The 13770-nt window shown below is 43.1% G+C and overlaps 1 protein-coding gene across 2 annotated transcripts in view; it reads right to left on the reverse strand.

Annotated features, from left to right (window-relative positions):
- Positions 1-464: 464 nt before the first annotated feature.
- SCGN (secretagogin, EF-hand calcium binding protein) overlaps positions 465-13770 on the reverse strand; it is a 37113-nt gene continuing 23807 nt past the window's right edge. The window contains exons 7-11 of one of the 2 annotated variants that reach the window (XM_064703461.1): positions 5014-5069; positions 3512-3557; positions 3340-3399; positions 2391-2459; positions 465-1059 (exon numbers count right to left, since the gene is read on the reverse strand). In XM_064703461.1, the coding sequence (XP_064559531.1) occupies positions 931-1059; positions 2391-2459; positions 3340-3399; positions 3512-3557; positions 5014-5069 (360 nt within the window). In that variant the 3' untranslated portion in view covers positions 465-930. The remainder of the gene's footprint in view (positions 1060-2390; positions 2460-3339; positions 3400-3511; positions 3558-5013; positions 5070-13770) is intronic. The other variant, XM_064703462.1, reaches the window with a different exon arrangement.

Raw genomic sequence — 13770 nt, forward strand, 5'->3', positions numbered from 1 at the left:
GATGCTGTTGCCATTGGACTCTGGGACTACACTCATGGTCCAGGAGTGATAGGAAGCTTTAAATTCAATAAGGGTTATAAGTATCTACCAACTCAAAAAGATTTGAAAAAAAACAAAAAACAAAAAACAAGCATGTGTAGGATCTTTGCTCTCATCAGGCTTCTGAGCTTTCAGTTTTCCAGTTTATCGAAACCTTGTAGGTTATTTCAGTTTGACTCAGAAGAGAAGTGTCCTCCAGAAGTGATGTTACTCTGTGGCTTCATCCTGAGAGTGACACACAAACCACACAATGTATGTGTGGTTTCCCCAGGGGAAGGATCTACCACGTTTCATTGTAGATTTAAACCCCACAACTGATAGGCATCACAAAACCTTTTGTCATTTGATGCATGTTACATAAAAAGCTACTGTGTACAATCTGCCAGCCTGTAGGAGATGTCTTTCTGTACATAACACACAAACTTTGATGTTACTGAATTTCTGTAATTGCCATTTTATTTCTGCACAAATACACTGTCATCCATCCAATATTTTAAATGCACAAGGCACAATGTTCACCAAAGTAATGACTTCACACATACAAAGTGACCATCAGAAACACCTAGTAGCTTCACTCTGAAAGCACTGAGGGGATGTTTTTAAGGAGATGCTTGTTCCTATCCTGGGAGAATGGGCAGGGCAGCGTTTCATGAGAAAAACAGCAACCTGTCCTCTGAGAGGACATTGCTAGGGAGACCCACAAGAGGCAGCAGCAAGTGAACACCACAAAGGAGTTGGTGGAGTGAGGAGGCCACCATCTAAATCCCACTCTCCAGCCTGGCAGCGTGGTGCCTCAGCTCCCCACCACTCCCACAGCAGCACAGAACACACTTCTACGAGGAGCAGCAGGCAAATCTTCCAAGGGAAACACAACCACAAGCACTTTCCCAGCTATGGGTTAATTTTCAGCCCAAGACACAAAGCTAGTTCAGATTTCTGAATTTTCCCATCCTTGTTCACATCGCAGTGGTTGAGCAGGATCTGGCGGAACTTGTCCAGGTCTACCCCACTAATGCTGGGCTGCAGGCAAAGAAAAAAAGAATGCTGACAGAGAAAATGGCTCTGGATTTCCCCAGCTAGTAAAGCAGCCCACCATGCAGAAACTGGGAAAACTACCCAAGGAAAAGTGACCAAAAGGCCTCACATCATCTTATATGCCATGGGGAAGCAAATAGAAGATGGGAAAGGGTGCCCTGAAAAAGCAGAAGGTGCATGGAACTGTAAGTTCTGTATGGAAATGCACCATGACTTTTGTGCTCAGCCAAAGCCATATAAAAGAAAACTTCAGAAAGCTGTGCAATGCAGATCCCTGCTCTACCAGACCTGTGCTTTCATCTGGTTTCCTCTCTCAAACCTGCTGTGCAAGGACTAATGTGACATTTCTGTCAGCATACTGCTATTTTACAGGCTAGTCAGCAATGTAAAAATACCTTTTATGGATCAAGTTCATGTTGAAGACACATTTTATAGGCTACAGAGTTTCTGTATGCTCCTAATGCCGTACTGCTTGCTCTGCTTCCCACATTCTCAGGAGGGGATCAAATTCACATGCACAGCTTGTGGGGTCCAAGGGCAACGCTGATGAAGGCCCTTAGGCAAAGTACAAATTTCCCTTATTTACACACACACACAGAGCACACAAATCCAACCTTCTGCCCATCCCCACACCCTTCCCTGCACACTGCATGGCCAGAACACAAACATGCAGCCATCAGCACACAGCTGCCGTTCTCTGCTCTCTCCTGAATGGATATGGCAGCACAGATATCTCACACTGTGTGGAAATGCAACAGTTCAGGCCTAGAGGAAGCTAAAAAACAGATTCTGTTTAGATCAAAAGTTCTATCTTGGACTGCATCTGGAAACTTAAGATAATCCAGTGAAGACAGACTCTTCTGTCCATCAGGAGCTGAAGAGACACACCAGGTATGGTATCTTGATTGCTTGATTCTCAAGTAATTTTCAATTGTAGCCCTGAGATGAACTAATGAACCATGAGGTCATTCTGGTGAGAACCACATCCACAAGGAAAACAGAAGAAAGAAATTGTGATGACCCATCCATATCATGTCATGCTGTAACACCTGTCTAATTCAAAGTATGAACTAGAATGGACTTTTTAAAAATAGAGTTGCTGAGGGAAGCTGTATTAATTTGTGAGGCAGAATTTCTGTGATACAGTGAAATGCTGTACAGTATATATAGTGAGATGGTGATCTGATTCCTTTCTGCTGATGATCAAACTAAAATTTGTCTCTATGTTTTTACCAGTGTCTCTGTGTACATAGCCTTTCCAAAAGCACTGATCTTTAGGAAATACAGAGTATTAACAAACAGAACCATGAGGATACCTTGACCAGTTCCATCATGTCTTTGACAAACCCATCCACTTCTGGGCCTTCAAGTGCTCCTGTTTTACTCTGAAAGAAGGAATAAACATCAAAACTCCCCAGTGAGTCAAAACCACTACAGTGTTTACTGGACAGTACCAACACCTGGGCACCAAGCTTTCTAGCATGAAGTTCACAGAATCATGAAATGGTTTGGGTTGGAGGGGACATTAAAGATCATCCAATTCCAACCATTCTTCCATGGCCAGAGACACTTTCCACTAGCCCAGGTGGCTCAAAGCCCCATCCAACCTGGGCTCGAACACTTCCAGGGTTGGGAAATCCACAACTTTTCTGGACAAACCTGTTTCAGTGCTTCAAGAACCTCAAAGTAAAAAATTTCTTCCCAATATCTAAGATCCCATTGTTTTTCCCAAACCATCTCTTCCCACCAAAAGGGAGCGATGCCTCCCACCATCCTGAGGGAGTTGCGTGACTGCCAGAAGCAGCACTGAATTGCTGATGTCTAACAGGCAGTTAAATGGTTACATCTGTCCTGAGCCAGACTCCCTAAACAACCATGGATTTGGTATGGAAAAGGGGTTTATTTTTCAATGTGGTGGTGATGCAGGTCCTGAACTGCCAGAGACTGTGAGCGCTAAAGCCACCACCTCCTCTTCCTCCCTTGCATCTCCTGCAGGAAAACTGCTAACACAGTTTTAAGCAGCACTGGCCATGGCAATGGAGAAAGTTGAAATGGGTCCTTGACACAGATCTCTGAGGATTGCTCCTCTCTGCCCCACTTTACCCCTCCCAGTCTGGCATTTGGGCTCATGGGCCACAGGCTTGGGCAGAGCTGCTGCTCCTCAGTGACTCCAGCAGCACCCAGCATGAGGAAGAAGTCTCAGCAGCACAAACTAACTCTGTCATTTACAAACCACCAGGGAATGAACTGACTCATGGGACTCACAACGTCGTAGTGTGCAAAAATCTTCTCAAAATCTCTCCTCCTTTCTTCTGTGCTGGAAGCCTGCATACAGAGAGGACAAGCAAATGAAAATTTAAAGCAAAAATTTCAAGTTTGGGCCCAGGTCATCTTAGCTGGAGACAGGATCAATGTATCAAAAATTAGTGCTACTTACATCCATCTTGAATTGTAGAAGGAAATTTTCCTGGAGTGCCAGAATCCTGAATGGAGAGATTTAATTATGATCTTTTCACTTTATCATCTGCACATGAACTATTCTGAGCCCTCCTTGTTTGCAAAACAAAGGGATGTTAGATTAAAGACCTATAAAAGAGAAAATTGCCTGTGGGGTTATTTACAGTGGGCTGTTGTAGGAACACACACCTTCCTCCCTGTCTGATGGGGCACAGAGGGTGCCCTTTAGTTCATCATAGACGTGTCTATTAGCACCATGGCTTCTCCCACAGCATTTTGGGTGGTCCTGCACAACAGAGGGTGTCAGCTTCTGAAGTAAGAGCTAACAGACAATCATTCCTTGTAACTGGATTGCTGTGCTGCATTAAAGAAAGTGATTTATGACTCTCTACTGGAGGGAGGACTTGGTGGTTGTAAAAGTAAAGGACAAAGTAATACTGGCATGTATACCAAGACTGGCAGAATTCCTCTCTTTTCATCTCCTAAAGCCTGTCAAGCACTCATAAACCCTTTTCTCTCTCCAACTGCTCTGTTAACCCTGAGATTTTTAGAGCCCATGGCACAGGGATTTGCTGAGCTATATCCACACATAGAGGGATTTGGAGTCTGAGAAATGTTTTCAGACTGGAGGAGAGCCTCAGATGGCCTGGTTCCTGAAAGGGAACTGTATTTAATAGAAAATTGTTAGAGCAACCCCCTTTAGATATTCTCCATCCTGCCCCAGATTCTCTTCAGATATTTCATGTTCAAAGGGAACTGCTGTATGCACTGCAGTTAATTGTGCTGGCATTTGTCAGGATTCGAAGCACAGAGCAACAGTGACAAACCAGCACCACTGTCCACTCAACTGGCCTCTAAACTGGCCTTTATGACTGTATCTGAAAATTTAAAGTCCTGTCCAACCAATGCACATAGCTTTACAGAGAGAGGCATACTGTCTATCTCTAGGCAGTGAAAATCATCTAAAAGCCTCTGAGATATCAAGGACAGAAAAGAGAGACAGGCCTATGAATGACATCCCAGCTTCATTCACAAGCATCTCACCTTGGCTCTCCAAATCCTTTCCTACTGCCAAACTCTTTCGTGGTGGCACTTTCATTATTCAAAATGCAGTAAAAATTCTCTGCAATCCCTGCTGCACATAATGATGAAAAATAAATGCATGTCTGTGACCCTGCTGAAAGGATTGTCATCCTTCTTTTGGAGAAACAGAGCCACTGGCTGCTTTGCCACCTCCTGGGAAGCACCTCAGATTATGCCAGAGCACATTGATGTTGTCCAGACAGATCCTGTCATTGCTCCTATCCCTGGCTCTAGATTCTCAGATTATTGCAATGGGGACCATGTGTTGGAGAGGTGGGATCAGAGCAGATCTAATTCAAAAGGAGGTGGAATTCAACTGCACATCCCTAGAGGGAGAGCATCCCCTTGTGTGAATTGACCATTGTGAGCTGAAACACCACCAACATTATCAAATCCTACCTTGCCAGGTCATTCAGGTCCAGTCGTCCATCTTTGTTTTTGTCAAAGATTTTCATCTATAAATCAAGAAGACAGAGATAAAACAGATGGGCCATAAGGAGAACACACATACCAAAAAAAAAAGGCAATATACATTTTGCTCTGCCCTGTGCCCTTCCCTCTGCTTGTTCAGGGGGCTTGCACAAACCCTGGGCAGCATGGCATCCTGTGCAAGCACCAAGTGCAAGGGTGGCACAAGGAAATTGCAAAACCCACCAGCTTTCTGACAGCAACAACCCAAAGCAATCAAATACCAGTACTGCTCCCTTCCCACCTTACATGGGGATAAAGCAGGTCTGTAGGAAAGACCCTCAGAAACTAGATACTGACATTGTCCTGATCCTGAAAAAAATAAAAAAGCCAGAAAAAGGAAGAAATTTCTAAACACTTCCACCTGGACTCCATCCTTACCTTTGACTGTTGCTGTGGCTTCTGAGCAGCTGAGGTGGAAATGCCACCTTCTAATCAGCACTCAGGTCAGGATTTTACACCACTAAAGCTGTGGGGCTTGCTTGGCTCAAGGCCTGCAGCTAGAATGCACTAAGACTTGGAAGAAGGTCAGGCTGCCACCATCAAGAAGTTAAATGTGAATTCAAAGCTTATTCTTTTCTTTTACTGAATAGCGTAATTTTGATAAGCCATCACAAATTTTTTTTTTAATTTATTTGCTGTATTTTGTTCTGCATTTCTCTTCAAGGCACAAAATTGGTCTGTTACAAAGAAAGGGGTGGGGGGATGTGTAATGGGTTGCAAACCTGAATATCTCATGGCTCAAAGTTCTAGGAAAAAAATATTCCACATTGTGTGTGGAAGGAACATGAATATTTTACTATGACAATATATTTACTATTTCCTTTGTCAAATATGCATTAATCTTACCTTGACAGATCACATTTGCTTGTTTAGTGGTTGTGCAGAGTAATTGGTTCACTACAGATCTTTTGTGCACGGCACAGCTGCTGGAGAAGGCCTGGACCAGCCCCATCTGACAAAGCTCAGATGGACAGGATTATCCCCTATGCCTGAACACATGGGAGCCAGCAGCATGTCCTGAGCACTTCTCAGCAGTGGAGCCAGGGCAGAGTCTAATAATCATGTGAGAAAAGGGAGCATCTGGAGAGCTGCCATTTCTCAGGGAGATTTTGCCTGTTTTGTCAGTGCCACCTCTTCCCTGCCCACTGCTCAAGGGGAGCAAGGACAGCAAGCCCATGGTAACCCTTTATTGTACCACTTTTAGACTGAGATTCTGCAACAGACTCCATACCATTAATTCTTCTGAGTATTTTACACTTGTAAGGTTTGGGTGGATGTTTTGAAGAGGCATTTGGTATGGGTTCACTTTTCCTCCCATTGAAAGACAGCATGAAAGTCCTATGAATGATTGAAGGCCCAAATTGAGATATTTGGAAAAATGGCATCACAAGAGCCATGTGGGAGTTTGGTAGCACAAAGAAAGCTATTTTCCCATTAAATGGCCTCTGCCAAACATGTGCTCGGTGCAGAGCCACTAAATGACAGAGGAAAGGCTTCTGAATCTTCCTTCACTCTAGAGCTGGGGAGACAAATAAAGCTGCCAGGCCATCCTGAGGACTTCCCTGTGGATGCATCAGTCCAAGTTGTTACCTTCCAGCTGATCTAACTTCTCGCACACTGCTTTCTGCCCTATTGGATCTCCCACAGCAATATGGCACTTTTCCTTGGTCTCTGCTGCAGCAGCAGTGGGACAAGGCTAGAGGAAGAGGGATGGGAGCAGAAGCTGCCTTTGCTGGTGCCACCAAGGGGAGAAATGTCCTTGCAATGACAGCCTCCCTCTGCCATCAGAGAAATAAACTCAAGCCTTCAATTCTTGGCTGATAAAGGAGTTATTCTGCAGATCACAGAAAATTATTAATATTCTTTCTAGAAATAAATAAGCCCAGATAAGATTTTAAAAGCCTCTCTCCAAATGGGACCTCAATGCCTAACCTGGTTTTGTCTGTTGTTTGAGGAGAAATACCCCTACTACTTCACTTTGGCACACTTTCCACCACAGGTGGTGTTGCTACATGCAGCTTACATCATTCCTGTAAAATATGCTGCCTAAAGGAAGCTTATGGAGACAACCCCTATGTAGCTGGCTAGAGAAAGTACCAGCATATGGGTGGTGGGAATACCATAGTCCTTGGGCTCTACAGTAATTTCAGTGCTTTTGAAAATGTCAGTCTAAATCCTTTGGTTCAGGCCACTAAGGAGCAGTAGTTACCCACATGGTCTGTAGGTCACCACAAAGCAATGCAGCTGGTGAGACAGAACAGCATTTGCAGGGAAAGGACAGCTTTTGGTGAGAAACACAGGGCCCAGCGCCCAGGAACTCTGCTGCCAGGTCAGGGCAGCTCTGGCTGAAGGCACTGGTCTTTGGTTCATACAAAAATACAGTATTCTTACCAAAACATACTAAAACTTACTGTCTTTAGTAGTCTTAGTACTTGGATTCTCCCACATGTTTCTGAGCTCCTGACAGCGTGCTTTATTTTCTCCCATTTCTGCTGCATTTCTGCTGCATCTCAGTCTCGAGACTAAAATTCAGTGCTTCAGCCTAGACTTCAAATTCAGATGTGTTTTTCTCTCTGTGATACCTCAGAAAAGCAAACACTGAGTTTCTGGGAGAAGTTCAACTCTGTGATCACCATGTCCTGGCCTCCGTACGAGCTTATGGGAACAGGCCTGAACTGGTGGTTTCCTGTCCAAGAACTAGACTTGGGGCACAATTGTCATTTCACATAGGCTTGTCTGGGACCAGTCTCATGTTTCTTTTCCAGTGAAACCTCTCCAGCCTTATGTCCTTTTCCAGGAAAATAAATCAGTATCCCAGCACAGCTGTCCTTGCCTTGGGACTTCATGTGTCCTGCCCGCCCTACATCTGCTCTACTTTGTGGATGCAGCATATTTTCATGGTTTCAGAAGCTGCAAATAACCAGGAAGAGTTTTGTGCACTCTTAATGAAACAGACTAGATGAAAGATAGTGGTTAAGATGTGAAAGACTTTCTGCTTCATTATCAATTTTGTGAGCATATGGTTTTCAATCCTACCAATTTCTGATATTCCTGCAGCAGTGCAGGTCCCAGTAAAACACATTTAATAGAGAGGTAATAAACTCCTTGGTGGATTGCTTAATGGAAGGAAACATTCTTCTCCTGTACCCTATCTTTCAGCTTGATATTGACATTTCAGTGACATCTATTTACAGCTAATCAACTCCCCTCCCTGACCTTCACTCAGCTTTGTAAGAGAGAACCTTAGTGTTTTCTGTCTGTTTGTCCTTTTTCTGCCACAACTACCCTGAATACAATTTTCAAACACATGCAATATTTTGATCATCCATACCAGTCAACAGAAAGAAAAAAAGTCTGTCTGGAAGAGCTACACCAAGCTAATTCTTGCCCAGTGACTAACATGAAAGATAGAAAACATGTAGGAAGAAGGGCTAGTGTTCACTGAATTAGTTCAGGTACCACAGCTAATAAGATAGACCTAATCCTGTTATTGGGACAAGTGGAGCTCATGCATACCCACTACATGGCAGTCGTGTGCTGCATTACTCAGGGAACAGCCTGGGGAAGGGTTTTTTAATCAAACTTTCAAGTTTCAAGCATATGAGTGTTTGATCTGATCTGCTAATTGTGTGGATGAGTACACAAAGAATGACAGAGGTAGCCACCCCATATGACAAAGCACACATAATGGGAGAAGAAGATAATTGCAATGGTTATGAGGTTGTTTCTAATTTAAACTTTTGCCTTCACACACCATCTTGATATGTTAAATTTGATGGATTTTCAGTTTACATTTATGAAAGGTATATTTACACTGCCGGGCTGATATGAAACATCACAATGTGGTTAAGGACAAGGTCTGGCATGTTTAAATAGCACTCAATTTTACTAAAAGCTCTGTTGCATCTAGGAGTATGCTTTATAAAATGATGCATTTCTGTTACTGTCAAGCTACCCCATGTTTTAAAGTGTTTGTAGTGTTTGTACAAATTAATTCACTGACATTTTAATGGCAGTGCACCAAGGGCACACCCTGTTTGTTTGAATGTACTCTGTGGCACTCTGAGACAGACAGAGAATATGTAAGAGCTTGGTTTGCAAATAAAATTACATCTCCATTTTTTAAAAGTGCAAAATCAAAACTGCCATCAGTATTTAATTCAGCAAAGGAAATATCTCTGCTTTCTCAGTCCAGTTCTAAAGGCCACTGAAACACCACAATAGACAAATACACACATTCTTTGAAGAGCAATATAAATCTGAATTATTTTCCATTACAGAGATAAGGAAAGAAGTAAACAACCAAAATAAATAGTTCTGTGCTCAGCAGACTCAATAAAACCTGCTTCCATATCTTCTCTGGCTCTCTTTCTTTGTGTAATTAAGTGGGACACTGGTAGAGTCAGTTTTACTTGACCTCCTACTCTCACAAATATATTTTAATGTATATATCACGGGCACCTATGGCCAACAGCTGAAACAAAAGTTGGCCAGACCTAAATGCAGAGGTTATTGAGACTGTATAAAGACAGGCATCAGCCCAAGCTGCAGGACTGCCTATGGCCTCTTTCTTTAGGGAAGGATGGGGTCACAAAGGCATTTGCAGAGTGACTGGGGGGCCCAGTGGCCAGCAAGTTACCCTCAGGAACAAAGCTCAGTGTCCTGCCCAGCCAGACCACCTGTGTCACATAAATAAGTTCTTTAGTACAGGATTTCCAAGAGTGTTTTGATTCCTAGGAGACCAAGGCATTATCTGGGGTGTTCAGAAGACTGCAAGCTCTTGAGTTCTTTCGGTTCTAATCTTCAGAAATTATGTTTGAGCTTAAACAGGATTTTCTGCTTCTCTTGGCTTTTGCCACAGCAAGTGTGGTAGAAAACTGGAGGTGACAGCACCCCTGGCAATAAATTGAGAAGGGACACAGGAGGCAGATTTGTGTTCATCAGCTGTGTGGGTCCTTTCAGTCACCTGGGAGAGAGGCTGGCATGGATCACTACCAGGAGGAGAAGGGATGACCAAAGACTGCACTTTGGGAACCAGTCTTGTAGGCTACACTTGACTCCTATGGTATTTCTAGAGCTTTGGGAAGTTTGCCTGGTGTCTTGACAAACATAATAAATTCTGTTTAGGCTTTCTTCAATACAATAAATATTTGTCTTTCCATTATTACACCTTTTGTTTGGTGGTCATAAGAGATGTTAACAAAGATATGCTACCTAATGTTAAGGGTCTAAATCACCTGAATTTTCTGTGCTTTGGCTTTTATTTGCTCACATGAGTATGCTGGTATCAGCACTGAACACAGACAGACTTTCACATGGAACTGACCACACTGAAACTCCGGCATTATCCTTGCAGAAGGGACGGGCAGAAGCCACAAAAGCACAGGAAATTCCCCCACTGTACAATAAAGGTAGTACACAGTGCCTACTCGTGGACACAGATCATTGTCAGGGAGAAGGCAACCTTTTTCTCTTTCCACTGAGAAGATGAGGAGCCCTCAGCTGTGGGCTTGGGCACTCAGGGCACATAGCTCAGTGTCCAGGAGAACCTTTGCAAATAAGCCCAGCAAAACTCTGGTGTCATTACAGCTGGGAAAAATATCTATTCTGACTTCTCTGGGGTTAAGATTTCATCCTTAGTCATCACCATCTATAAGTTTTCAAATGCTGTAGTTCATGACCAATGCTTGTTATTAGTCACTGCATTTACATTATTACCCCTCTAGAATATTAACCTGTGGTGGGCAAAGATGGCCTGCAGGCTAGAAAAGAACTGTCCTTTGCACTTCACTGAGACTAAAATAATGCTCATATTAAAGGAATTTTTTATGCTCCATGTGACATTATCAACGTAAGGCAATGAAAAAAGTGAATGTCAGTGCTGCACATGTGAGTGTTTCAACAGAATAAACAACTTAAATTGCTGAAGTTTGACTCAGAAATGAGCTTGCCTTGCATGCAGCTTGTAGACTTTTGGATTACAAACTGGAAGTAACATGCTGCTATCTGGGAAGCTGCAGACTATCAGAAACCATATTTCAAATCTAGTTCATATCCTGGCATTTACAATATTCTGCTTATGTGCACAGCTGTGAGCACACACAGATAATGGAATCTGTCACTCTTAAAAATTGTTGTCAAATGCATATATGAGATGGGTATTTCTGAGCTGAAACCTCACCAGAACCCAGAAACCTACTAACAGCTTGATCTTGGGGGTGAGGGGATGTGGGAGGGATTGAAAAGGTTGTTCTGTCATCATAAACAGTATCCTCATCATGAAGTATCAAGGGGGCCAGTCTTCATCTCTCCAGATTTTTTTAATTCAGGAAGGCAGAAGATTCTCACCATGCTATTTAAACCCTCCATCCATTTTCAGCTATGCTCACTCTGTCTCCCAAAACACACACTGCAGGACGCCTGGGGCCTCTTCTCAGGAAGTTCAGAGCAATACCAGGCTTCACATCAACCTCCAAGCACTTGCTCCCTGCCAGCAGCTCTTGGTCACTGCCTGTGGGAAGGCAACAAACCTACAGATTGTGGTCAAAGACTAAGAACTGCAAGTGGGTGCATGTAGATTATTAATACACACTCAGTTAATGACTATTAATACAAATATGTATCTATGTAGGCATGGAAGAAAAACATGGAGAAAAAGCCCCTACAGAGGGTCTTCCTCACACAGAATTGTCACTTCAGCTCTCCCATGAAGAGTCTTGAGAACTCAAATGTTCTTTTGTGATTTTCCCCAGTGGCTTTAGTGCTCTTTAAGATTTGATTTAGCAGACTCACGGAGTTTGTGCAATGCTGATGTGTTCACTACCTGTTGTCTTTATAGGAGTTCACCACTTGTTCATCAAAGCCCTGATCTATACCAGTGTTCCTTGAAGAAAGGATGTCAAGGTCACAAGGAAACAGAATAGCCTCTTCAGAAGCAGCTGCTAAGCAACCTGATAAAGTGATGTTCCTTTCCAGAGACAACCAATCTCTTCCAAAAGAAATACTCTCTCCCTCTTCCCAGCACTTTTTTTAAATGCTGTATGAGATCATTCATAGCAGCACAAGGGGCAAGAGTTTAACATGCCCTGGTTGGTTGATATGATGTCTGCTCACAAACTGCAAATACCCAGCACAGAACCATAAAATCCTGTTTTTATTTTTTTCCTCAAGCCCAGGCTAGCTCCCTTTAAATTATAGTTTTTGTCTTTCCCCCTTTATCTCCAGAAGGCCCTAGGGTCCACTCAGGGTATCAGTAGCTGCTTAAGATGTGCAGCCAGCTGCGCATATACAGAAAAAAGGGCAGAGATCTGTATATTCCTGTGGAGACAGATGGGTTTACAGATCCTTGGGACACAGCTTATTTCAACTGAATAATAATTACACTGGCCCTTGAAAGCCCTGAGCTGAATAGATGGGCCACCCTGCAAGACTCTGTAGCTGTGTGCAGCAGAAACTGGTCCTGCTCCCAAGGACTTTGTGCTCCAAAAAGATAAAAGGGGGGGAGCAAAGCAATAGGAGAGAGAAATATAAGTATGTCCAATCTGCAGAAAAGGAATCACTGCTGCTGGTTGTCAAAGATATAACAGAGTCAGGGAAAAAAATGGATGGGCCACTGACCCATTTATCCCAAACTGTGGTGCTGGTGGCAGAGGGACTCTGCACTCCAGTAGCTCCTCACTCCATGTGGGAAGGGAGAGAGAGGAAGTGAAGGGTTGCCATTACCATGGGCCTTGACATCAAACCTTTGAGCCACTTTTCCCTCTTTAATCCAACCCTGCAAATGCAAGGCTGAATCTTTCTTTCCTCCTTGGAATTTTGCCTTCTTACTTCAGATAACTTCCTATGCAATAATTTCTGGAGTGTATCTGATGCTATAGGATACTGCCCATATGGGTAATTTGCTGTTATGTACAGAATTCACATCCTCTATTTTATTCCAGGATATCATAGGATAAGATTATGCCAGTGATAATTTCACACCTTGCCTTAGCTTTTGGGATCAGGTGTGTTTATAAACATCCTTGATCTTCAGCTTAAAGAAAAGAATTACAAGGGAAAAAATATCATCTGCCATATTCTCATTTTCTAATAACTATTAACATCCCTGATTCTTTTGGCATTGCAGCTTGGCAAACCTTTGTCCTCAGGAGCCAGATTTGCATTTCAGATCATAGATTTCCCTAGATATACAAAGCATCCCTTTTCCCATATCAAATCTTATCCTCCAACACAGAGATTAAACTGCCTCTCTGGAGATATAAAGCCCTTCTACAAGAAACCATGGGAATAGAAACCAGATCTCCTGGCTGTCAGCCCTGGGCTGCACTGATACCTAGCTGCACTGGGGTAGCAGAACCACAGATCTTTCTTGGGAAATTAAAGGGAAGGGAAATGAGTTGGAGGAAATGAACCACCCACTGTCTACAAACTTCAGATCACCAATTCCCCAGCACCTGATTAGAGATTATGCACCAGGGATGGAAACCTTAATGGAGCAGAATGAAAGATATTGCTATCAGTAAATGCTACCAGAAATATTTTTGTCTTAGCTGTAGCTTCTGGGCTTTTTATGTTTTCAGACTCTGCCAGTTGGAAAATAATTTCTGCAGCTGGCATTCCTCTCTCTTCACTGTCTTATAAATATGAAAAACAAAATATACACTCTTCTGCAACAGCACAGTTTCT

This window comes from Zonotrichia leucophrys, chromosome 2 (genome assembly GCF_028769735.1).
Source record: "Zonotrichia leucophrys gambelii isolate GWCS_2022_RI chromosome 2, RI_Zleu_2.0, whole genome shotgun sequence".
Classification (NCBI taxonomy): domain Eukaryota; kingdom Metazoa; phylum Chordata; class Aves; order Passeriformes; family Passerellidae; genus Zonotrichia; species Zonotrichia leucophrys.